At 43.6% G+C, this 27,126-nt stretch overlaps 2 protein-coding genes across 4 annotated transcripts in view; one reads left to right on the top strand and one right to left on the bottom strand.

Annotated features, from left to right (window-relative positions):
• Positions 1-19,933, bottom strand: part of SMC1B (structural maintenance of chromosomes 1B) — a 64,051-nt gene extending 44,118 nt beyond the window's left edge. For all 3 annotated transcript variants that reach the window (XM_073315998.2, XM_073316012.2, XM_073316005.2), the window contains exons 1-7: positions 19,825-19,933; positions 17,529-17,717; positions 8,827-8,939; positions 4,270-4,473; positions 3,036-3,274; positions 2,300-2,558; positions 1,302-1,442 (exon numbers count right to left, since the gene is read on the bottom strand). In XM_073315998.2, coding sequence (XP_073172099.1) covers positions 1,302-1,442; positions 2,300-2,558; positions 3,036-3,274; positions 4,270-4,473; positions 8,827-8,939; positions 17,529-17,717; positions 19,825-19,933 — 1,254 coding nt within the window. The remainder of the gene's footprint in view (positions 1-1,301; positions 1,443-2,299; positions 2,559-3,035; positions 3,275-4,269; positions 4,474-8,826; positions 8,940-17,528; positions 17,718-19,824) is intronic.
• Positions 19,934-20,369: 436 nt separating this feature from the next.
• The window catches only part of RIBC2 (RIB43A domain with coiled-coils 2), a 32,714-nt gene continuing 25,957 nt past the window's right edge, over positions 20,370-27,126 (top strand). The window contains exon 1 of the mRNA XM_073315989.2: positions 20,370-20,651. Coding sequence (XP_073172090.1) covers positions 20,535-20,651 — 117 coding nt within the window. The 5' untranslated portion in view covers positions 20,370-20,534. The remainder of the gene's footprint in view (positions 20,652-27,126) is intronic.

The following is a 27,126-nucleotide window of genomic DNA, read 5'->3' as shown; positions in this document are numbered from 1 at the left end:
AACAAAAAAAACACCCCACCTCAAATCCCAACTGCAGCAACGTTTCCAGGGAAAGGCAAGCCTTTAAAATGGGACTCTGTTCTTTCTGCCTCCAGGTATAAAATGTCACACAGAACGAACCCTGAGCAGGACACTAAACTTCTTCCAAAGTGACAAAACAGCAAGCGCTCTAGTGCAATGCAAGTATTTTATTATCATATGACACTTGTTCTGATCTACCATAAGTCAATGGTACAAGGAACCAGAAATGCTCACTTTTCTGTCTATGCAGTTGGAATAAAATCCACACCCTGGAGCTGAATTCCAAAAGCTGGTAGGAAACCAAAAAAATTGTCCTGATCCCAAGAACAGAAAAATCAGCCACAACAATCTCCAGGTGGCAAAAAGAAAAGGAGTACTTGTGGCACCTTAGAGACTAACCAATTTATTTGAGCATAAGCTTTCGTGAGCTACAGCTCACTTCATCGGATGCATACTGTGGAAAGTGTAGAAGATCTTTTTCTATACACACAAAGCATGAAAAACTACCTCCTCCCACCCCACTCTCCTGCTGGTAATAGCTTATCTAAAGTGATCACTCTCCTTACAATGTGTATGATAATCAAGGTGGGCCATTTTGTGCTGGAAATGGCCCAACTTGATTATCATACACATCGTATGGAGAGTGATCACTTTAGATAAGCTATTACCAGCAGGAGAGTGGGGTGGGAGGAGGTAGTTTTTCATGCTTTGTGTGTATAGAAAAAGATCTTCTACACTTTCCACAGTATGCATCCGATGAAGTGAGCTGTAGCTCACGAAAGCTTATGCTCAAATAAATTGGTTAGTCTCTAAGGTGCCACAAGTACTCCTTTTCTTTTTGCGAATACAGACTAACACGGCTGTTAGCTTTCCACCTGGAGATTTCAGAGTAACTACAACGGAAAAAGGAAAGAGTTGACAAGACACACCATTGATCCTGCAGAGTCCCAACACTAGAGTTATCATGGTAAGAAGGACCTGAGGACAGTCTGTATCTGACTCTCTTAACTGCAGATCTGAATGTTTATACTGTAAGCAGGCTTTCACATCCTAGAAGAGATATGTGAAGTAATTTCTGAAGGACAAAGCGCCAGCCATGTGGCAGTAGGTCTGTCAGAAGAGAAGCAAAAACATATGCACTGTATCAAGGTTGCTGAAGTGTTTTTTGGTAAAGAATGTATTCAGTGCAATTTATAAAATGGCAGGGAAGGACAAGTATTAGACAAAGAGACAGGGTTTCTTTTCCCCAATAAAATTAAATTCCATCTCAGTATATATACCTCAATTTCTTTTTGCTTCCTCTCATCAAGTGTCATCCTTTCTAGATCCGCTTTTTGTTCCCACTGCAGTTTTTCTAGTTGCTGGGTCAATGTCGCTACTTTCTTTCTCGCTAGTTCTTTTAGCTCTTTATACCGATCCAGCTGTACAAACAGTTTCAAATAAAATTACTCCCGCCCTTAAACATAAAGGGAAATTTTCACTACATTATGTGCTTGACTAGCAAATTAACAACCTTATTAAAACTACAGATTGTGAATTATTATCCAGTTATGGAGCCAAGTGTTGGCAATCAGATGCCATGAAAGAAAACTCTAAACTAGACTGTAGGCAAGAAAACAGGAGAATAAAGTTTGAAGTTGTGTTTTAAACAAGTCATTAGGCAAACTAAAGCTTCCATAAACATTTCTGAAAAAAGGAGAGGACCAAAAGTAAAGGAATTATTCTTAAAAATAACAGTTATTTTGATACAATGGGGGAAGCCTCCAAGGAGAAAAATTTGTAGAGGTACACAGAAGGGTTTAAGTTTGGGGCAACCTGATAAATTATGCCTAAGGTTGACAAATCTCTTCACTAATGAGGAGTCGGAACTCCTCCACATTAGTGAAAAGATATGTCAACCCTGGGCATAATTTACAGGGTTGCCCCAAACTACAGGGACAATAGGAAGGAAACTTACCAATTGGGTTCTGCAGAATTTAATGTATAATAAAAAAATAAATGTTTTTAAAAGACTTTCTAGCTCTAATGGTTGCAGAAATAATTTTCTCAATGTGAACTAACTGGAAAATTATGCAGTGATGTCTTCCTGAAACAACTTTATATCAGAACTGTGAACTGATCTTTTCTGTAGCAGTTGGGCTGTAACCACCTCTTTTAAAACAATGGATGAAATCATGGTCCCACTGAAGTCAACGGCAAACTCCCATTAGTTTTAACAGAGCCAGGATTTCACTCAGTCTAGTACTCCCCGCCCCCGCCACAACTCTCCACAACTCACTTGACTTGCTTCCAGCTCAACATCTGCTCTTCTCTGTAACATCTCCTCTTCAACCTTCTTTTCATATGCTCTCCAACTTCTCTCAACATCAGTCAGCTCAGTGTCCAATTCTTTTATGTTTTGCTCTTGTTTAGCAAGGTGTTTCTCGTTATCTTTTGAAGATTTCTTAGCCATATCTACTTTCTTGATTTGGTGAGAAGTGTTCTCCTTTGCTTTAATATACTGGGGCCTTTTCTGATTCAATGATGCTTCTAGGGTTCTTTAGGGGGGTAGGGGGGGGGAAAAAGATGCATTTTTGTCAACTTTGTGTTTCAGGAAAACCAAGAAATGAAGCCTGGAACAAGATAATAAATAAATAAATAAATACAATTTTAAAAAATCACCTTTTAGGTGGGGACCACATATGAGATGTTTCAGTCCAAAGGTCATATTTTGATACATATAACTGAAAACAGGTTTAAATGTGAAGTACAATGCTATACCGCCCCTACAATGTTGTAGTGAACAGGTAAAATGGTTTTATTGAGAATAGCGACAAATAAAGTGGCTGAAAATTAAGTATTATATATATTTATTCTGTAACACTGTGATTACTATTTTAGAAATCTCCAATTGACTTCAGTGGGGTCAGAATTTCACCCACTCTCTTGATCAGGAAATACACTTTGAAGAATAACTTAGAATGCAGACTAACTCTCAAAATCTCAGTTCAGTCATATCATAGGAAAAAACTTACTTCATTTCTTTTTCCATGTGTTGTTGGTCTCTATTTAATATTCCAAGCACTTTTTTCTTAGCTTTAAATGTGTCTTCAGCAGAAGAAAGGGAGTCTTTCTTGGTATTCACATCCATGTTCTTTTCACCCAATTTATTGTTCAAAAAGTCAATTTTTTTCTCGTTGTGATAAAGTCGGAAAAGTTGCAGCTGTATCCTGTTTTCTTTCAACTCTTCAAGCAGCATCTGGTAACGCTCTGCCTACAAACAGGAAATTTTTATTTGCAGTTTTAAAAAGGATTTTTAATCACTAGCAGTCTTAATCTCAGGTCCAGAGTAAAATGAGTAAAGTACTGATGACTATGATTCCAGAAAAGTGTACCGATCACAAAAAAACCCCAAAAAAACAAAAACAAAAAAAACTACACCTCAGCCATATATAATGCAGTAGTTACTATAAGAATTGCTAGCCCTGCAAAATAAATCATTTATTTAATTAAAAACATATTTATGACCACTGCACCTTGTATACTCAGAAACTACTATATTCAACTCCATTTCCTGTTGAATATTATGAATTCCACCCAATAGTAAGTCATAACTGCCTTTTTTCCCCCTCTCATGCATGCACTCAGGCAACAAACTTCGCAATACAGGGTCACTGAACACTCCAGGGAAAGGAAGAATGTAGACATTTAGCTTGGTTTCAATAAGTTTCACACCTCTGGAACAAAGCTCACTATGACTGAGCAGCAAATTGCAGGATTGGGCCTTCTGAGATCAAGTATTTTTGGATGTAAAGGTTTATTCTTCCATTTTTAAAACATTCTGCCCAGTAAGTGCTACTACTGCATCTGACTGTACAAAAAGGGCAGAAGTACAGAAATGACGTACTACTGATGTATATGGGCAGAAGACACTTAACTATTCATCCTGTCCCACAGGAAAACATAATGTGTTCCTTGCTGATTTTTTTTTTTTGGTTAAATATTTCAGATTATACAAATTAACCATATTATGTGGAAAAGCATTGACTGAAAAACACTTCTTCAAGAACCATCACTTTCCACAGAAAACAAGGAAAATGTATTTATTGTAAAATGTATTAGAATTGCTTGACCCAAGCTCTATGTATTTTTACTAAGGTTCTGATCCTATAAACTCACACTATGCTTACAGAGTTTGCAGGATCAACCACCATGCCGTATGTTTTCTTAAATATGAAAACCTCCTTTTTATGTTATTTTTTGCATTACCTCCTCTTTCTCTAACTTTGCATGCTTGCGTTCTACTGCCACATGTTTTTTCTTGTTATAATTAAACTGCGCATCCCCCTCTGCCTGTTGCATTTTCTTCTTCTTTCTGTCATATTCCTCAGCAAACTCCCATGAATTACTAATTTGTTCAAAAAGCTGGGTTCTTTCCTTGGGCTTCTTCATTGCAATTGACTCTACTGCTCCCTAGAATAGAGTTTCAAAGATGTAGCACTGAGAATCACAGCACTGCAGATCACTGTACTGTACAAAGAGGGAATCTGAACTTGCAGACAATATTGTGCTATTAACTCTCTTAAAATCAAGATATCACTTAAATGATATTTCACTAACGTCAACAGCCTCCCAATCAGAGAGACCTGAAAGTCCACTGAACCTAAACTGGACACAGACACCAAATGAGAAAAAAAACGAAAGTTGTGGAATCATGTAGTACTGGCAGAAAAATCAGAAATTACAATACAAACCTCACTATTCAAGAATATATAATTTACATAATTCATCCAAAAAAATTTCTATACTAAAGATTAAAACTTGGGAAACAAGGACTCCAGTCAGGAAGCGTTATCACTAATACAAAGTGCAGTATTATGTTACATTTATCCCAACACCCATTAGGTTATGGGACTGGAGGAAGCTGAGACGATATTGACAAACTGTGACTGTATAAATCATTGTAGCAACCAGGGTCCTATGGTTGCACCAGTTCTTATACAGAGGAGGTCAACTGGGGAGTCTATGGAAAGGTTGTAGTTTGCTGGTTATAATTATGCTGTCTGTATGTGTGAATCATCTTTGTATTTGAAGTTATGAATATTGGCTATGTATGTGTTTGATTTTAAGTAGCCTCAGTGAAGCATTTGGTCAGCTTCTTGAGAAGGAACTATTCTCAGTAAGTGCCCAATCAAGAAACACTTAACTAACAATGGACTTTGGGAGACACCAATCCACATCTGAGCTTTCCTGGGAATGTTCAAACTAACATGTTTCAGAGTAGCAGCCATGTTAGTCTGTATCCGCAAAAAGAACAGGAGGACTTGTGGCACCTTACAGACTAACAAATTCATTAGAGCATAAGCTTTCGTGGGCGATAGCCCACTTCATCGGATGCATAGAATGGAACATATAGTAAGAAGATTAGATACACAGACAAGGTGGAAGTTGCCATACAAACTGCAAGAGGCTAATTAATTAAGATGAGCTATTATCAGCAGGAGAAAAAAAACTTTATACTGATAATCAAGATGGCCCATTTAGACAGTTGACAAAAAGGTGTGAGGAAACTAACATGTAAACAATGGTGTCAGCCTGCAAAAAGCTAAATCATTCATAGACATGCGACTTCCCCAGGTGGTTAGAGACTCCATCTTGTGGCTGTGATGTTGCACAAGAGAGAATATAAAAGGCCCTGGAAACCCCTCTATTTTGTCTTCAGCCGGCTCAAAAGATACTCTCTCCACCCCAAAGAAATGCCTGAAAGAAAGTGGAACAAAGGACAGTAACTATGGGGGAAGGAGTCTAGTGTGTCAAAGAAGCTTGTTGGAACATCTCGGAGGGTGAGATTTGCCTGCATTTAGTTTCCTACTGTATTAGGCTTTGACTTGCATGTTTCTGTTTTATTTTGCTTGGTAATTTACTTGTTCTGTCTGTTATTATTTAGAACCACTTAAATCCTACTTTTTATACTTAATAAAATCACTTTTTGCTTATTAATTGACCCAGAGCAAGTAATTAATTCCTGGGGGAGCAAACAGCTGTGCATCTCCCTCTATCAGTGTTACAGAGGGCAAACAACTTATGAGTTTACCCTGCGTAAGCTTTATACAGAGTGAAACAGATTTATTTGTGGTTTAGATCCCATTGGGAACTGGGTGTCTGCGTGCTAGAGTCAGGAGCACTTCTTAAGCGGTATTCAGTTAAGTCTGCAGCTTGCGTGGGACATGGTTTTGACCTGGGTCTGTGTTTGTAGCAGACTAGCATGTCTGGCTCAACAAGGCAGGGTTCTGAAGTCCCAAGTTGCCAGGAAAAACAGGCTCAGAGGTAGTCTCAGCACATCAGGTGCCAGTCCCACGGGGATTTCTGTGACCCAACCCGTCACAGAAGCTTTTCAAATGAAAATTTTCTGAGAGAGTTTACATGATGTAGATTCAGTTCCTTCCATATTTTCATAAATTTTTTTAAAGCAGACAAGTTAGTAGAGCTTGAAAATTAAGTACTGTATATATTTATTCTGTAACTGTGATTACTATTTTTGATATGTATTAACTGTATTTAAAGGAAAGCTAAATTAGCAGAAGAGATTTTTAGATATCTAATTAGAAGGAATATAAAACTAAAAATACTTGACTGCCAAATAAAGTATTTCAACAGACTTGTGAGGAAGATTAGGACTAAGATTTCAAATCCTATTATCAACACTGAAAGTAAGTTTCAGTTGTTTTAAGATCATATGCTTTTTTAAAAATTGTTTTGGGGTTAATTTAACATCTGGTTAAACTAAACGGATTGGAGGACTCAGTAACTGATATTATTAACAATGGGATATAGTCTTTCATCTGCTTGTCACCAATTCAAATCCACCATAGTTCCCTAATTACCAAGAGTGCTTACGCACAGATGGTTCCATAGTCTATGTGATTTTACTCTATTTCCCAGTGGATTTACACCTCCAACTCATAAAAACACACTATCACCATTAGCATCCTTACTGGTAGTCTCAGAGAGGCCAAGAACTGAACAGATAAGAAAAATGAACATTCACCTTGGAAGTAGTTCTTCAGAGGACTATTTGGGCTCATTAATAGGCCAATGTGGGGAAGGTGATATTGTGAGGCACCTTCTCCATAAATAAAAGACTTTGGTCTCTAGTGATGTCAAGTAAGCGGCTGTGATCCAGGGATCCCTTGGTACCAACTGGCAGAGTGCACAGGGTTTTACAGGGATCCCCTGGGTTGGATATATGCATAATAGTTCACTGAAGCATGGCATGTGAGTTCTCTACCAAGAGCCAGTAGCCCACTGGTTATCATACTCACTAGAAAATATGTGTACAGATAATATTTAAGGAATTATGTTTTATACTAAAAATTATGCTCTTAAGGTCTTGGAGTTAAAGCAAGTCACCAGGAGGTGACATACCTCAGAAATGTTCCTTTTGGACAGAAGGCAGCAGACATCCGTCTCCTTGTCTGGTCATTTGTGTATTGTTTGCCTCATGATGTATGCCTTTTTTGCATACTGAGCCACAGGCAAAAGAGGTGACTGTGAAATCTACAGAAATTCACAGGATGAAAGAAACTGAAGCAGATGGCCTGCTTACTACTAAAGACAAAAGGACTGTTAGGGTATATCTGGGGATACAAGGAAACACACAGGATCCTTCACTCAGGAGGCAAGCTTACAGCACGGCTGTCTCATGAAAGGAGGGTCACAGACAACCCTGGTTGTAAAACACTGCAAGGATTTTCAATGAGCAATACTCAACAAGATACTCTCATGTCTTATAATTAAGCCTCTACTCTAGAAAGTGTGTTTTGATTTTGTTGTATAAACATAATAATTTGTTTCCAATACTTCTACTTTCTATTATTAGAATCTCTAAGGTTTGTTAAACTTATTTACAGTGAAGTCAAGGATAAGTGCTGTGTGTGTTAAGAGGAGTGGTGATCTGAGGTAGAATTGGTAAGTGGCAGTGCCCTGTTTCTTTGGAAGCAGCAAACCTGGGAATACTGTGAGCACCCAGTGGACTGGGCCTGGACACTCCAGGGAGATGCTCAGAGGGCTTGAGAGTTGGATCATGCCTATCGCCAACCTGCAGAGACACAGTGGGGCTTGTGAGCCCTAGAGAGGAGTTCTTGCATTGTTCATGGCTGATAGAGTTGGGGTGCTGACCCCTAGCAGGCACAGACAAGGCTTCCTTTTGCTTAAGGACAGGTGGTAGCCAGAGGCTTGACAACCCTGGGTACACCAGAAGGCATCACAATGGCACCTTTCAAAAGCAGTAAGTTCACACTTTAAGAAGATTAACACAAACTAGACAGGACAAAGAACTTCAGAAAATATATTTAAAGAAAAACTGTACTTGTCAAAGAGGAACTAGATGTCCTAACAAGATTTTCCATCCACAATATTTATGAGTATTTATAAGTTGAGACAAGAATTATTTTGGCTCGGAAAATAAAGCTGTTAGCCAATTTTAGGTTTTTTGTTTTTTTTTAAAATCCAGAACATGAAGACCTTTTTCAACCTATAAATTGAAGCACAGAAATTACTGGTTTTCCCATGACGAATAATGCTTCCCCCTACCTCCCTTCCACACCCTCTATTGCCCAACACAAACCAAACCCTTGCAATTCCCATTTTATGGCCTAGACTTCTTAGGCTAGGACAAGACTTCTATTCGTGCGGGACTAATTACCTGTTTGGCTGACGACGGAGCAGCATTAGCCATCTAGTCCCATGGACCAAGCATGTTACCTCTACAGCATTCCGAATCTGCACTCAAGCTTTGGGAGGTTACCAAGTTCCTTAAATGCTTACCTGAAAAACCATGCAGTTCCTTGCTTTGACAATTATGCCTATTTTTTCAAGCTCTGCTGTGTAAACAGATCGGCTAACAGCTTTATCATTGAAAAGAAACTCAGAACAACTACCTAATAAAGGAAGAAATAACAAAATTTAAGTATCATGTAAACAAATATTTAAACTATTAATTTACGTTGTGCATTTGACACTTTATTTAATCAGTTCACCTGTTCCCCTTTTGTAAATCAAGAATATCTACACTTCTTCTGAGGTCCAGAAGGAGGTGAGTGACAAACCATGTGAAAGTCTCTGGTGAAGATAAGACGGGGGGAGGGAGGGAGGGGGAAAACAAGGTTGATATCAGGGTAGAGGGTCTGCTATAGACAACTAGATCAGGAGGAAGTAGTGGATGAGGCATTTCTATGAGAAACTTCTAGAACAGAAATATCCAAAACATAAGACCTGTTAGTAATGGTGGATTTTAACTACCCAGATATCTGGTGGGAAAGTAATATGACAAAACACAAAATGTCCAATAAGTTCTTGGAATGTGTTGCACAGAACTTTTTATTTCCGAAGGTAGTGGAGAACAGCAGCCATTTTAGGCCTGATACTGACTAACAAGAAGGAATTGGTTGCAAATCCAAAAGTGGAAGAGAACTGACAGTAATCATAATATGATACATTTCATGATTTGAAAGAAAGGAAAAATTGAGGGCAGCAGAATAAGGAGGGGGGCAAAAAGACTTCAAAAAAGCAGACTTTAACAAACTTGGAGAACTGGTAGGGGAGGTTCCATGGGAAGAAAAGATAAGTGGAAAAAGGAGTTCAGGAGAGCTGGCAGCTTCTCAAGGAGATAATATTAAAGACACAACAGCAAACTATCCCAATGGGAAAGAAAGATAGGAAGAACAATAAGAGGCCAATTGAGCTGCATCAGGAGCTCTTAAATGACCTGAAAATCAAAAAGGAATCCTACAGAAAGTAGAAACATGAACAAATTGCTAAGGATGAGTACAGAAGACTAGTACAAGCATGTAGGTACAAAATGAGAGAGGCTACAGCGCAAAATGACTTACACCTAGCAAAGCACATAAAAAGGCAGTAAGATGTTCTATATATACACAGGAAAGTGTAGATCTTAGCTACTACTACTTAGCGGGAAAGGAGAGCTACTAACTGACTACACCATGATGGAAGAGGTTCATGCCTGTTTTACTTCAGTCTACACTAAGAAGGTTAATTGTCATTGGATGCTTAACACAATTAAACAACAAAATGGAAGGAATGCAAGCCAGAACAGGGAAAGAACAGATTAAATATTTAGCTAAATTAGATGTATTCAAGTTGTTAGGGCCTGACAAAGTTCACTCTAGGGTACTTAAAGAACTAGCTGAAGCAATCTCAGAACCATTAGAGATTACCTTCGAGTTACTAGCCAAGTGGATAGGAGGGGAGGAAGCAGTAAACATGATATATCTTTATTTCAATAAAGTTTTTGACACTGTCCCACTTGACACTCTCATAAGCAAGCTAGGATAAAGTGGTCTATATGAAATTGCTATAAAATGGATGCACAACTGGTTGAAAAACCATACTCAAAGAGTATCAATGAGTCACTATCAAACTGGGAGGTTGGATTTAATGGAGTCCTGCAGGGGTCTGTTCTGGTAATATTCAATATTTTTATCCATTACTTGGATAAAGGGAGTGGAGAGTATGCTTATAAAATTTGCTGATGACGCTAGGTTGGGAAGGGTTGAAAGGACTTTGGAAGATGGGATTAGAATTCAAAGTGACCATGACAAATCAGAGTATTAGTCTGAAACCAACAAGATGAAATTCAATAGATAAGTTCAAAGTACTTAATTTAGGAAGGAAAAAAATTAAATATACCCTGCAAAATGGGGAATAACTGGTTAGGTAGTACTACTGCTGAAAAGGGGTTATAGTGGATTACAAAATAAATGAGAGTCAATAATGTGATGCACTTGCAAAAAAAGCTAATATCATTCGGTGGTGTATTAACAGGAGTGTTGTACATAAGACACGGGAGGGAACTGTTCCAGTCTACTCAGAATTGGTGAGGGCTTCAGCTGGAGTACTGTGTCCAGTTTTACTTAAGGAAAGATATGGACAAATTGGAGAGAGTTCAGAGAAGAATTAAAAAAAAATGATCAACACTTTAGAAAGTGTTCCTGAACTATGAGGAAAGAGTTAAAAATACTGGACATGTTTAGTCTTAAAAGACAACTAAAGCGGGACAGGATAACAGTCTCCAAATATTTTAAGGGCTGTTCTAAAGAGAACAGTAATCAGCTGCCCATGTCCACTGAAGGGAGGACAACTAGTAGTCATCTTAATCTATAGCAAGGGAGCTTACATTAGATATTACAAAACACTATCAGACTAAGCCCTGGTCTACACTAGGACTTTAGGTCGAATTTAGCAGCATTAAATCGATGTAAACCTGCACCCGTCCACACAATGAAGCCTTTTATTTAGACTTAAAGGGCTCTTAAAATCGATTTCCTTACTCCACCCCTGACAAGTGGATTAGCGCTTAAATCGGCCTTGCCGGCTCGAATTTGGGGTACTGTGGACACAATTCGATGGTATTGGCCTCCGGGAGCTATCCCAGAGTGCTCCATTGTGACCGCTCTGGACAGCGCTCTCAACTCAGATGCACTGGCCAGGTAGACAGGAAAAGAACCGCGAACTTTTGAATCTCATTTCCTGTTTAGCCAGGGTGGCAAGCTGCAGAAGACCATGCAGAGCTCATCAGCAGAGGTGACCATGATGGAGTCCCAGAATCGCAAAAGAGCTCCAGCATGGACCGAAGAGGAGGTACGGGATCTGATCGCTGTATGGGGAGAAGAATCCGTGCTATCAGAACTCCGTTCCAGTTTTCGAAATGCCAAAACCTTTCTCAAAATCTCCCAGGGCATGAAGGACAGAGGCCATAACAAGGACCCAAAGGAGTGCCACGTGAAACTGAAGGAGCTGAGGCAAGCCTACCAGAAAACCAGAGAGGTGAACGGCCGCTCCGGGTCAGAGCCCCAAACATGCCGCTTCTATGATGAGCTGCATGCCATTTTAGGGGGTTCAGCCACCACTACCCCAGCCATGTTGTTTGACTCCTTCAATGGAAATGGAGGCAATACGGAAGCAGGTTTTGGGGACGAAGAAGATGAAGATGAGGTTGTAGATAGCTCAAAGCAAGCAAGCGGAGAAACCGGTTTTCCCGACAGCCAGGAACTGTTTCTCACCCTGGACCTGGAGCCAGTACCCCCCGAACCCACCCAAGGCTGCCTCCTGGACCCAGCAGGCGGAGAAGGGACCTCCGGTGAGTGTACCTTTTAAAATACTATACATGGTTTAAAAGCAAGCATGTGAAAGGATTACTTTGCCCTGGCATTCGCGGCTCTCCTGGATGTACTCCCAAAGCCTTTGCAAAAGGTTTCTGGGGAGGGCAGCCTTATTGCGTCCTTCATGATACGACACTTTACCACTTCAGGCCAGTAACACATACTCGGGAATCATTGTACAACAAAGCATTGCAGTGTATGTTTGCTGGCGTTCAAACAACATCCGTTCTTTATCTCTCTGTGTTATCCTCAGGAGAGTGAGATATCATTCATGGTCACCTGGTTGAAATAGAGTGCTTTTCTTCAGGGAACACTCAGAGGAGCCCATTCCTGCTGGGCTGTTTGCCTGTGGCTAAAGAGAAATGTTCCCTGCTGTTAGCCACAGGGAGGGGGGAGGGTTGAGGGGGTAGCCACACGGTGGGGGGAGGCAAAATGCGACCTTGTAACAAAAGCACATGTGCTATGTATGTAACGTTAACAGCAAGGTTTACCCTGAAAGAGTGTAGCCACTGTTTTATAAAATGTGTCTTTTTAAATACCGCTCTCCCTTTTTTTTTTTCTCCACCAGCTGCATGTGTTTCAAGGATCACAGGATCTTCTCCTTCCCAGAGGCTAGTGAAGCTTAGAAAGAAAAAAAAAAAACGCACTCGAGATGAAATGTTCTCCGAGCTCATGCTGTCCTCCCACACTGACAGAGCACAGACGAATGCATGGAGGCAAATAATGTTAGAGTGCAGGAAAGCACAAAATGACCGGGAGGAGAGGTGGCGAGCTGAAGCTCAAATGTGGCGGCAGCGTGATGAGAGGAGGCAGGATTCAATGCTGAGGCTGCTGGAGGACCAAACCAGTATGCTCCAGTGTATGGTTGAGCTGCAGCAAAGGCAGCTGGAGCACGGACTGCCACTACAGCCCCTGTGTAACCAACCGCCCTCCTCCCCAAGTTCCATAGCCTCCACACGCAGACGCCCAAGAACGCGGTGGGGGGGCCACCGGCCAACCAGCCACTCCGCCACAGAGGATTGCCCAAAAAAAAAGAAGGCTGGCATTCCATAAATTTTAAAGTTGTAAACTTTTAAAGTGCTGTGCTTAAAGTGCTGTGTGGCATTTTCCTTCCCTCCTCCACCACCCCTCCTGGGCTACCTTGGTAGTCATCCCCCTATTTGTGTGATGAATGAATAAAGAATGCATGAATGTGAAGCAACGATGACTTTATTGCCTCTGCAAGCGGTGATCAAAGGGAGGAGGGGAGGGTGGTTAGCTTACAGGGAAGTAGAGTGAACCAAGGGGTGGGGGTTTCATCAAGGAGAAACAAAACTGGTTTTCAAAGCTTGTCTGATGCGTACCGCGCCCTCCTGTGCTCTTCTAACCGCCCTGGTGTCTGGCTGCGCATAACCAGCAGCCAGGCGATTTGCCTCAACCTCCCACCCCGCCATAAACGTCTTCCCCTTACTCTCACTTATATTGTGGAGCGCACAGCAAGCAGTAATAACAGTGGGAACATTGGTTTCGCTGAGGTCTAAGCGAGTCAGTAAACTGCGCCAGCGCGCCTTTAAACATCCAAATGCACATTCTACCATCATTCTGCACTTGCTCAGCCTGTAGTTGAACAGCTCCTTACTATTGTCCAGGCTGCCTGTGTACGGTTTCATGAGCCATGGCATTAAGAGGTAGGCTGGGTCCCCAAGGATACATATGGGCATTTCAACATCCCCAACAGTTATTTTCTGGTCTGGGAAGAAAGTCCCTTCCTGCAGCTTTTGAAACAGACCAGAGTTTCTGAAGATGCGAGCGTCATGTACCTTTCCCAGCCATCCCACGTTGATGTTGGTGAAACGTCCCTTGTGATCCACCAGAGCTTGCAGCACTATCGAAAAGTACCCCTTGCGGTTTATGTACTCGGCGGCTTGGTGCTCCGGTGCCAAGATAGGGATATGGGTTCCGTCTATGGCCCCACCACAGTTAGGGAATCCCATTGCAGCAAAGCCATCCACTATGACCTGCACATTTCCCAGGGTCACTACCCTTGATATCAGCAGATCTTTGATTGCGTGAGCTACTTGCATCACAGCAGCCCCAACAGTAGATTTGCCCACTCCAAATTGATTCCCAACTGACCGGTAGCTGTCTGGCGTTGCAAGCTTCCACAGGGCTATCGCCACTCGCTTCTCAACTGTGAGGGCTGCTCTCATCTTGGTATTCATGTGCCTCAGGGCCGGGGAAAGCAAGTCACAAAGTTCCATGAAAGTGCCCTTACGCATGCGAAAGTTTCGCAGCCACTGGGAATCGTCCCAGACCCGCAACACTATGCGGTCCTACCAGTCTGTGCTTGTTTCCCTGAGCCCAGAATCGGCGTTCCACAGCATGAACCTGCCCCATTAGCACCATGATGCATGCATTGGCAGGGCCCATGCTTTCAGAGAAATCTGTGTCCATGTCCTGATCACTCATGTGACTGCGCTGACGTCGCCTCCTCGCCCGGTATCACTTTGCCAGGTTCTGGTGCTGCATGAACTGCTGAATAATGCGTGTGGTGTTTAATGTGCTCCTAATTGCCAAAGTGAGCTGAGCGGCCTCCATGCTTGCCTTGGTATGGCATCCGCACAGAAAAAAGGCGCGGAACGGTTGTCTGCCGTTGCTCTGACGGAGGGAGGGGCGACTGACGACATGGCTTACAGGGTTGGCTTCAGGGAGCTAAAATCAACAAAGGGGGTGGCTTTACATCGAGTATTTCAGGCAGGACTTCACGGAGGGTTCCAATAAGAAATGGTGCACCTAAGTTATTGTTCTTATTAGAACAAGCAGGTTGGTCTGGCCTCTGATTGATACATGGCTAGATTTACCTCGCTGCACCTTCTCTGTGAGTGACTGCAGTGTGACCTAGAGGAATGAGTCCCCTAGACAGGGGAGGAGGCAAATGAGTACAAAACAAATCTGGTCTATTTCTTGTTTTGATCCACTCCATCTATCTTTTACATCTTTGGCTGGCAGCAGACGGTGCAGAAGGACTGCATGCCATCCACATCTCATGGCTGCTCGGCAGAAGATGGTACACTACGACTGCAGCCATCCTCATTTCTTGCCTGCCCGGCAGAAGATGGTACAGTATGACTGCTAGCAATTCGTATCGCCTGCCTGCTCACCATAAGACAGTTCAATAGGACTGACTGCAGGACTAAAGAGAATGATCTGGTCAAGTCACTCCAAATTTAGTCCCTGCGCCCATGTCTGCCCAGGCGCACCCAGGCGACATGGCTAGGAGCACCTCGGACATGACGAGGACGGCTACCAGTCGTACTGCACCGTCTGCTGCCAGAAGGCAATGGGTTCCTGCTACTGTGTAGCAATGCCGTACCGTGTCTGCCAGCACCCAGGAGACATACGGTGACGGTTACCTGAGCAGGCTCCATGCTTGCTGTGGTATGGCGTCTGCACAGGTAACTCAGGAAAAAAGGTGCGAAACGACTGTGTGCCCTTGCTTTCACGGAGGGAGGGAGGGAAGGGGGGCCTGACGATATGTACCCAGAACCACCCGTGACAATGTTTTAGCCCCATCAGGCATTGGGATCTCAACCCAGAATTCCAATGGGCAGCGGAGACTGCGGGAACTGTGGGATAGCTATCCACAGTGCAACGCTCTGGAAGTCGACTCTAGCCTCGGTACTGTGGAAGCACTCCACCGAGTTAATACACTTAATGCACTTAGAGCATTGTCTGTGGGGACACACACACTCGAATATATAAAACAGATTTCTAAAAAACCGACTTCTATAAATTCGATCTTATTCCGTAGTGTAGACATACCCTAACAAAGTATTGCAACAGGTTACCAAGGAAAGTTGTGGAATCCTCATCATTGGAGGCTTTTAAGAACAGCTTAAACATGGTCTAGGTAATCCTGCTTCAAAATGGAGGGTGGACTAGATGACCTCTCAAGGTCCCTTCTAGCTCTACATTTCTGTGATTCTATGATCTCCAGAATGCAACCATTATTTTCAAATATGGACATTACAGCATTAGCCACACCTGTTACTACCAGTCTTTACTACAATAATATACTCATGACTACCCCTGAAGTCCACTCGGGCACTGGAGCTAGAGCAGACACAGCTGCTCTCCTCCTGAGTGGCGTGGGGCAGTTGCATCTCCTTTGCTCAGGTCTCTGCACTGGCTTCCTTTTCTTTTCTATGTGGGATTTGAGGTGTCAACCTTTAAAGACTGGAATGGTCAGTGACCATTAGATACAGCTACCAATCCTATACCTCACCTAAAAGTAATTAGGATTGGATTTGAGAGTGCTTCCAGTGTTGGAAACCGTGGCCCAGATTCTCAAAGGTATCTAGGCACCTAACTCCCATTGATTTCAATAAAAGTTAGGAGTCTAAATAGCACAGAGAATTTGGGCTTTCGTCCATAATATGGCTTTCACAGAGGAATTCCCCATGGAACTCACTTCCTTTGGTAAACTCTCAGAGCCACAGTTGGGTAATCATGGGGGGGGGGGGGGCAAGAGGGGAACTTAACATGTATTTTGTTTAGCATCTGATTAACTCTTCTTCTTGGTTACTGTTTTCATCCTTATAATTACAACACTGGGCTACCATGAAAAGGTACTATAAAAATTGGCTTAATTCCAAAGGATTAATTAGCCCATGTTGTACCATCAGATTATTGTATATTTAAGATTTAAAAATAAATACTCCACTGCAAGTTTTCTGTATCAAACAGAAAATATTTGAAACAAAACCTACTACACCTCTACCCTGATATAATGTGGTCCTCGGGAGCCAAAAAAAATCTTACCACGTTATAGATGAAATCGCATTACATCGAACTTGCTTTGGCCTCAAGCATTTCCATTACTAATAGTCACTTCCCGCCCCCTGATTGACTCCTCAGAACCCCCGACCCATCCAACCCCCCCCCGCTCCTTGTCCCCTGACTGCCCCCTCCAGAGACCCCCCCCATCCCTAATCACCCCCAGGACCCTACCCAACCCCCCTGCTCCCTGTCCCATGACTGCCCCGACCCCTATCCACACCCCCACCCCCTGACAGGCCCCCTGGGACTCCCACACCCTACCCAACACCCTCCCGTTCCCCATCCCCTGACCGCCCTGCCCCTAGAACCTCCGAACCATCCAACTCCCCCTTCTCCCTGACACCCCCTCCTCCCCCGAGACCCTCTGCCCCTTATCCAGTCCTTCAGCCGGGCACCCTTAACACGCCACTCAGAGCAGCGTGTCGGAGCCAGACACGCTGATCCACCGGAGAGTTCAGCCCCACCCCGCAGAGCGCTTCTTTACCGCATTATATCCGAATTCGTGTTATATCTGGGTAGAGGTGTACTTACCTCGAATGATTCTTGAAAATGTTTTCTCTTCTCCATTCTCTTCACAGTACACTATTTTCACACTTGCAGTAGAGGAAAATGGCTTTCCAACATGTGCTCCATGAATAAGTTCTCGAACACTTTTCACTCTTAAATTTGCTGTTCTTTCACCCATTACAAAACTAAGGGCATCCATTATGTTTGATTTTCCTTTAAAATGAGCAAAAACATTAACTTTTGATTTTTTAGAGTTGGATAGGTATGAATAGCCAACTACAATCTTTTATTTCTGTCTCAGTTTTGTTGTCTTCCAGAACCTACGAATGCATTTAAGAAACATCTATTTAAAATAAAATTTTAGAAGAGATTTACATGTTTGAAATTTGAATTTATAACCAACAGCTAGTACCAATGTCTGCAACAGATTAACTATTATAAAAGTGTTTCACCACTGAATTCCATACTTAATTTATGACACATCCAGGTCTATACACCCTTTATCTAAGCATGTCTAATCTCTCCCCTTTACTTCAGTTTGCCTGACAATATCAGTTGCTCAGTACATACTACGGTCATTGATAACGTTATTTCATAATGCATTTAGAACTCTTTCTTACAGATTCTTGAATTCCAAATAATGTCTTTTTCATATTTCCTTACACTATTATGAATAATTTTTCTGCTAATATTTCTAATACTTAGCACATTATCTTTCCACCAAAACTTTTCTCCCCTCACCCTCTCTTATCTGTCATTCATGATAGCACCCTCATTTTTCTGGTCTCCCAGAATCACTACTTCAGCATTATACTGTATCTTCCTCTCTCTTGCCCTCCGGCCCAAAATAGGAGAAGAGGGGGAAAAAAGGGGGAAAAAATAAGAATATTCTTGAACTGAATGTTGGGGATTACACAGTATCAGAGTTTCTTCTGGCTACTGATTCATCTAATTTATGCTGATTTAACTGGATGAGAATCTGAAAAACTTCATTCAATATTTTGAACATTAGAAACAGTGGGGGACAGGGTTGGAGTGATCCACTAACACATAAAATTAAATTAAAGCAATGAAAAATATTAACCAATACTACTTTGCATTTCTCAGACAGCTTAAATGTGGAAACTAAAAGCAAAGAGGGGTGAAGATACTTAATCAAGAGCCGAATAAGTCAATGGCAGAGCTGGAAACCGAACCCAAATGTCCCAAATCCTAAGCCCCTGCAGTAACCACTGGACAACTCTCTCTCTCCTTGGATAAGACTGTTATAGCGTCTACTGCTTTTTCTACACAGGTCCTTGACAAAAAAATCTCCCATTGGTTGAGCTGTGGTAGGTGATGCAAAACAATGCATGGCCACGTTTTTACTATCACTTAAGTTAAACTTCCTCCAAATGTGATCAAAACAAGAACAGATCCAGCTATCAGGGCTTGGTCCGTGCTGTGATTCCCAACAGCGCCAACTGGAGAGGTTGTGTAAGGCTGTGTCTACATTGCACTGTCTACTAGTAATAATAATAGAGAAATTTGCACCACTGTAAGTTTGTTTTGAGTAGAGAAAGTGGTAGAGGTCAGGCTGAGTTCAGTGATAACTACCTTAGGCTTTATCTTCACTGCTTTGAAAGGTTTTGTTTTGTTTTCCCGCAATGAGATTATCGAGCACAATCATTATCTCGCAGCAAAACCCCCAGTGGAGACAAGGCCCTTGTTGTGTTTGCCCTGAGGTAGCAGGGCAAGATCAGCACCCCAAGCCTGGACTGACCCCACAACTTAGTCTGGGGCTGGTAAAGCCTTGCCTGCACTACAATTTGACAGCGCAACAGCTTGCACGTGTTAGTCACCCTGAGGTAAACACACACCTGTCATCAGTGAAGACAAGGCCCTGACTTGGCCTTTTTGTCTAGAGGGGATGCACCCTGGGTTGCCAGACACCACCACGCAGCCAGACAAGGCCTACTTTACGGATGTCTACGCGGCAAGCGACAGGAAGTGTGAACCCAGTGTGATGAACTCCAGCTTGCAGAGCTCAGGCTACCTCGCTAAAACCAGCTGGATAGACGCTAGGGCTGGGCCTCTTTAGCTCATCCCTGGCTTCAGACCCCCCCAAGCGCTGTGTCCACACTGGGGTTTGGATGCTGCAGGTCCAGCAGAGTAACGGGCATTTTGCCAGTGGGATCAGGGCAGCTGCAGCCACTACTCCTCTGGGGTCTGGCCAGGAGGGGAGTCACTATCCCAGGGTGGGGTAGCTGCCCTATCCCCAGGCTGGGCCCCGCCCGGCAAAGCCCCGGAGCCCAGTGGGCTGTGGCCTGGCCTCCCCTACCTGATCCGTTGGGCCCAATGATGCAGTTGAATTTCATGAAGGGGCCGATGCTCTGCCGCCCCCGCCATGACTTGAAGTTCTCCAGCAGCAGCAGCTTCAGGTAACCCATCCCCGCGGGGTGGGGCGAACCGGGACCCCCGAGGGGACGGCGGCCGTTAATGTCCGAAACTCCCCTCCTCTTAGTAGTTGGTTTATATGTGGGAGGGGGGGTGCGCGCGCGCGCGCGCAGGGGTAGACAGGTGTCACGCGCACCTTCCGCGCCGCGCGCCTCCCTCAAGCAACCTGCGGCTTCACAAAAGCAGGACCACGCAGCGCGAGACACCGAGGCGAAGCTGCCGCGTGCTAGTTCCCGCGGGAAAGGACGGCTTGTCTCGCGAGATTTCTGAGGGGCGCGGGACCACGCAGCGCGAGACACCGAGGCGAAGCTGCCGCGTGCTAGTTCCCGCGGGAAAGGACGGCTTGTCTCGCGAGATTTCTGAGGGGCGCGGGACCAGGGAGGAGGAGCCAAGGGGGAGAGGGATACGACCGCGGAAATCGGGGCGGGGCGGCAGGCTCGTTCCCGTAGCAACCTGCTCTGTTGACATCGCCCGGCGGCGGCCTGGGGCTGGGCCGCCCGGTGCAGGTCGGTGCTCGGCCCCGGGGTGGGGAATAAGGGCTCCGGGAGATCGGCGTGGTTCGGCCTGGGTGGGACCTCGCCCCCGGCGGGCACCATGCGCAAGCTGGGCCTGCAGCGGGACCTGGCCGAGGCGGCTGCGCTGGAGCGGAGGCGGCAGGGCGAGCTGCACAGGCAGAGCCGCATCTTCAACGCCCGAGTCAGGACCGCCGGGGTAAGCGGGGTGCGCCTGCCAGGGGAGCGCGGTGGGGGGCTGCCGCCTCGTGGCGCGGTCTAGGGGCGGGCAGGCGGACTGACCCAAACTACCGCGCGGGACTGTGGGGTGCCGACTTCTACGGGGATCGATGAAATGAACGATCATACATCGGGACTCAAAGGCGGGGCCACAAGCACCTGGAAACGTGGTTTCCAGGGACCAGAAATACCCAACCCAGGAGTGACCGTGTGGGGGGTTTTGCCCTGGGGTCTCAAAGTACTTTACAAAGGTGAGAGTCTTTATCCCCTTTAATAGACAGGGAAGCACCGAGGCATGCTGGGTGGACTCACATTTAGAAGGCACTCCAATTTAGACAGCCTCTCACTCAACATTTCCAGGGTTGGAAGATTACCTCTGCAGTTCTTATATGGGTAGCTCATCCTGCTTCTCTTGAAACCAAGGACAAAACTTCAGCTTTCTTTAATGGAAACCGAATCAGACCCTCTGTGGGTGCATATTTAGGCTGCAGGGCTGGCCTTACCATGAGGCAAACTGAGACGACTGCCTCAGGTGCCAGACTTGGGGGGGGGGGGGGGGTGCCAGTAGGACCCAGAGTTTCAAAGTTTTGGCCCAAGCAAGGGGGCATGGGGGCGTCATTTGAGCTCCCCGCCTCAGGTGCCAAAATGTTGTGGGCCGGCCCTGTTAGGCTACGTTTACACTACTCACACTACTTGCGGTGGCATGTTAGGTGTATGTAGCTACACGCCACAGTGACAAGGAGGCAGTGCCCACACTGCGGTGTGTATCTACTCGTGTCAGTGAAAGGCTGTACAGCAGGGATGAGGTAGTGGGGAGCTGCTGGAGTCTTTCCCTATGGTAAACATACCTTTATGTCTGTAGGGCTTGATTCCCCACTGCCCTGCACCTTAAGTAGTCATTTACACTAGTGCAGAGCAAGTGGAAGGTGGGCGTAAGACACTACCAAATTAGAAAAGTAGCAACAGTACTGTAAATAACTGCACAAGGTACTGACAACTGAGAATCAGACCCATTATATGTCTGTCTCTTCCAGCTTGTTTTTGTTTTTTGTGGGGTGGGGGACTTCACTAACTTACATAGGTACAATGAGGCTAAATTATGTTTGTAGTCCTTTGAAAGCCTCAGATGTACTATAGGTAGGTCCCTACCAAATTCACGTTTCAGTATTGTCAAATTCACAGTCACAGGATTTGAAACTTGGTAAGTTTTATAGTGTTGTAACCCTGAGAGTCCCAACCCAGAAAGGGATTGTGGGAAGGGGGGTCGCAAACCTGTTGTGGGGGTTATCGGATTGCCACCCTCCTGTCCTGTCCCTCCCCAGCTGGAGCTAGGAGCCCCCTTTGCTGGGGTGCTCCCAGCAGCACAGGGAAGACCGGACCCAACTCCACAAGTCTCCTTCAGCTGCAGGAACCCCTGGGGCTGCTGCCCAGTCCCAGAGTGTCCTGCAGCAGGGGGAGGTACCTGGAGATGGGTCTGGTCACTCCCCCTTCTCTCCCCCTTCACCCCCGAGCATCTGTGCAGGAGATGGACAAGTCTTGTCCCTCCCCAGCTCAGCTGGAGCTAGGAGCTCCCTTTGGTGGGGCACTCCTAGGAACAAGGGGACATGGGATTTCACGAGGAAGGGCTTATTTCATGGTCCGTGATGCATTTTTCACAGCCGTTAAATTGGTAGGGCCCTAACTTTAGCCATTAAGAGTATATAACCTTCAGTGTTATGAATGGTTTCAGAGTAACAGCCGTGTTAGTCTGTATTCGCAAAAAGAAAAGGAGTACTTGTGGCACCTTAGAGACTAACCAATTTATTTGAGCATGAGCTTTCGTGAGCTACAGCTCACTTCATCGGATGCATACCGTGGAAACTGCAGCAGACTTCATATACACACAGAGATCATGAAACAATACCTCCTCCCACCCCACTCTCCTGCTGGTAATAGCTTATCTAAAGTGATCATCAAGTTGGGCCATTTCCAGCACAAATCCAGGTTTTCTCACCCTCCACCCCCCCACACAAATTCACTCTCCTGCTGGTGATAGCCCATCCAAAGTGACAACTCTCTACACAATGTGCATGATGATCAAGGTTGGCCATTTCCTGCACAAATCCAGGTTCTCTCACCCCCCTCCCAAAAACCACACACACAAACTCACTATCCTGCTGGTAATAGCTCATCCAAAGTGACCACTCTCCCTACAATGTGCATGATAATCAAGGTGGGCCATTTCCAGCACAAATCCAGGTTTTCTCACCCCCCCACCCCCATACACACACAAACTCACTCTCCTGCTGGTAATAGCTCATCCAAACTGACCACTCTCCAAGTTTAAATCCAAGTTAAACCAGAACATCTGGGGGGAGGGGTAGGAAAAAACAAGGGGAAATAGGCTACCTTGCATAATGACTTAGCCACTCCCAGTCTCTATTTAAGCCTAAATTAATAGTATCCAATTTGCAAATGAATTCCAATTCAGCAGTTTCTCGCTGGAGTCTGGATTTGAAGTTTTTTTGTTGTAAGATAGCGACCTTCATGTCTGTGATTGCGTGACCAGAGAGATTGAAGTGTTCTCCGTCTGGTTTATGAATGTTATAATTCTTGACATCTGATTTGTGTCCATTTATTTGATGTCAAGAATTATAACATTCATAAACCAGACGGAGAACACTTCAATCTCTCTGGTCACGCAATCACAGACATGAAGGTCGCTATCTTACAACAAAAAAACTTCAAATCCAGACTCCAGCGAGAAACTGCTGAATTGGAATTCATTTGCAAATTGGATACTATTAATTTAGGCTTAAATAGAGACTGGGAGTGGCTAAGTCATTATGCAAGGTAGCCTATTTCCCCTTGTTTTTTCCTACCCCTCCCCCCAGATGTTCTGGTTTAACTTGGATTTAAACTTGGAGAGTGGTCAGTTTGGATGAGCTATTACCAGCAGGAGAGTGAGTTTGTGTGTGTATGGGGGTGGGGGGGTGAGAAAACCTGGATTTGTGCTGGAAATGGCCCACCTTGATTATCATGCACATTGTAGGGAGAGTGGTCACTTTGGATGAGCTATTACCAGCAGGATAGTGAGTTTGTGTGTGTGGTTTTTGGGAGGGGGGTGAGAGAACCTGGATTTGTGCAGGAAATGGCCCACCTTGATCATCATGCACATTGTGTAGAGAGTTGTCACTTTGGATGGGCTATCACCAGCAGGAGAGTGAATTTGTGTGGGGGGTGGAGGGTGAGAAAACCTGGATTTGTGCTGGAAATGGCCCAACTTGATGATCACTTTAGATAAGCTATTACCAGCAGGAGAGTGGGGTGGGAGGAGGTATTGTTTCATGATCTCTGTGTGTATATGAAGTCTGCTGCAGTTTCCACGGTATGCATCCGATGAAGTGAGCTGTAGCTCACGAAAGCTCATGCTCAAATAAATTGGTTAGTCTCTAAGGTGCCACAAGTACTCCTTTTCTTTTAGTGTTATGAATGTATGAACAATTTTGTATTAGTATCACATAAAACTAGATTCAGAATTGGTGAAATTGGTTTCCATCCATTGACTTCAGTGGATTAGACCTGTTTATGACTGGTCTTAATTTGATCCTTAGAGTGTTAAGGTTGAATATCAATGAGTCATTGGAAGGATAATTGTACCTAAATTTTCTGTAAATCCTTGGATTTATGCCTGGGGCCTTTATGCCACAGTCACCTTAGTTATAAGGGAATAAGATGGACCAGTGGTCCATCTGATCCAGTATTCTGTTACCAGTAGTGGCCAGTGCTAGATGCTTCTGAGGAGGATGCAAGAAATCGTGTACTTGGCAATTGTCGGACAGTTTGCCCACACAGGTAAAGTAACTAGACAACTGAAGACCAGTTTCTTGCACAGGGACATTCATCATTTGGCTTTTGTCATGACTTATGTGTCTACTACATGATTTTAAAAGTTTAAAAGATAAATCCTCAGCTGATGTAAATCTGCATATTTCCACTTAATGCAACTGTGCTGATCTGTACCATCTGAGGATCTGGCCCAAAGACTTTTGCACTAGTATGTTGAATCAATTTGCAGGAGAGACAAACATAAGAAATGAAAGATAAACCTAAGAAAGGATTCTATACATGTTTTTGTTGGTTTAAATTAAAATAGTGTAATGTATTCAACATGTTTCAGAGTAGCAACCTTGTTAGTCTGTATCCGCAAAAAGAAAAGGAGTACTTGTGGCACCTTAGAGACTAACCAATTTATTTGAGCATGAGCTTTCATGAGCACTGAATGCATCTGAAGAAGTGAGCTGTAGCTCACGAAAGCTTATGCTCAAATAAATTTGTTAGTCTCTAAGGTGCCACAAGTACTCCTTTTCTTTTTGTATTCAACATGTGAAAGGTAACATTCGGAGTGGGGGTTGTCCTGTGCTCTGAAATTAAGCATAGCACAAAGTAGAAAGATCCTGAAGCCTACAAAATATACAGTATATTTGTGCTTCCAGTCACATTTTTAAAGTGCTTGTATACTACATACGGGCATAGATTTTAATATTATCAGTTCTGTTTAGCTGCTACTTCTGAAGAAGTTTGAAGCAAGCCAGTATCTGACTTCTGAACACTCCACAAATGTTGGAAAAGAGACTGAATCAAAAAGGGCAGGGAGTGTACAGAGTGGTTCACTGGCATGGGAATGGGAGTCAGGAGACCTTATTTCTATTCTTAACTGCCATTAACTTATTGTGTGATCTTAGGTAAATCACTTTCCCTCTTTATGCACACCTTACCTCATCTGCAATGTGGGGTTAATTATGCTCACCCCAGTCTTTGTAAACGTGCTCTGAGATATTTAGCTTTTTTCATTTATAGAAGAGCTAATTTAATTTAGAGCTTATTCTTCTCAGCATCAGGAATTTCTTAAGAATGCAAATACAAAACCAAATCAAAAATGAATATGAACTAACATGTACACAGTACGTATATGTACACATAAGGTGTAAAATTACAAATAAAGAAAGATTATTATAAGAACAGATTAGAAAAACAGTTGGATGCCTCAGCATAGCAAATAATTCATCACTGCAATGCTATTGATATCTTGGCATGCAGTTAGTGCAATAACTAGCATTTCAAATGCTCTCAGGTTGGCATTCTGGACTATTCAGATGAGTACTAAAGATCTGCGTGATTTGGAGCAGTTCTTTTCTGGGTATTTTCTGGAGAAGAGAAAACTGTTCAGAGAAGGTATATAGCTGGTACAGTAGTTCAAAATTTGTATAATCTGTCCAGTCTTTATTTGTCCATTTTATGCCTAGAATCTACCAAAGGAAGCATCTTTAATTTTTCCTTAACTTGTTACTGAAATTGTGAAGAACTTTATTAACCAAATATTTCCTCATAACTTAATTTATATTAAGAATCCAGTACTGCATGGTTTTGAACTTTATTTATCATTTGAAGGTATTCTAGGACTTCTGCTGCTTTCATACTTCATAAGATCAGACTTTGTTTCTTCCCCTAATCAGCATATTCAGCAATCCTAGGTCTGGTCTACACTGGGGGGATCGATCTAAGATACGCAACTTCAGCTACGAGAATAGCGTAGCTGAAGTCGACGTATCTTAGCTCGACTTAGAATCACTTACTTCGCATCCTTGCGGCACGGGATCGATGGCCACCACTCCCCTGTTGACTCCACTTCCGCCTCTCACCGTGGTGGAGTTCCGGAGTCGCTGAGCGATCGGGGATCGATTTATCGCGTCTACGCTAGACGCGATAGATCGATCACTATCCGGCGGGTAGTGTGGACGTGGCCCTAGGCAGCATCGCACCATATGTCTTTTCTACTGTGATCTGTTTTGAGAGCACTTGCTTAATCCCAATAGAAAATAATAATTACTACCTTTCATTTTTCATCCAAGGATCTAAAAGTGCTTTACCAAGATGAATAAGGATTATTATCCCACTTTTATAGATACAAAAAGAAATTAAGTCACTTGGCCAAGGTCACACAGAAAATCTGTGGAAGAGTCAGGGACAGAACCCCAATTGCATGCTGAAAACACCAGACACAATGCTTCACGCTGTGAAGGCTGAAAATTCCCTCTTACTGCCGCCTCCAACAGATGTGTGAGGCTAAATGGTAGATTTTACAGAAGTGCTCAAACTTTTTACAACTGAAAACTATTATAACTCTATTATAATGTGAATGTCAAAAACCTTTACAACTATTTAATATATGTAAATGGCTGAAAGATAAGTAAATTAAGTAGGAATGCCCTCTACAGTGGAAGAAACATTTCATCTAGTGTATTGGAGCTCAACCTAACCTTGTAATGTTATTTTGTTTCAGAATAAGAATGTACCTGTTGCTATTAGAATGAAACGAACAAACAGAAATATTATTGTTGGATTTTCTTTTTGCAGCCACATACTTTTAAATAGTAAAGTGCCTGTAATTTACCATTAAAGCCATTTCACTGGCA

The sequence above is a fragment of the Lepidochelys kempii genome, chromosome 1, assembly GCF_965140285.1.
Source record: "Lepidochelys kempii isolate rLepKem1 chromosome 1, rLepKem1.hap1, whole genome shotgun sequence".
NCBI lineage: Eukaryota > Metazoa > Chordata > Testudines > Cheloniidae > Lepidochelys > Lepidochelys kempii.
Note: the sequence above shows the minus strand (reverse complement) of the source record. Positions and strands in the feature narration are given on the sequence as shown.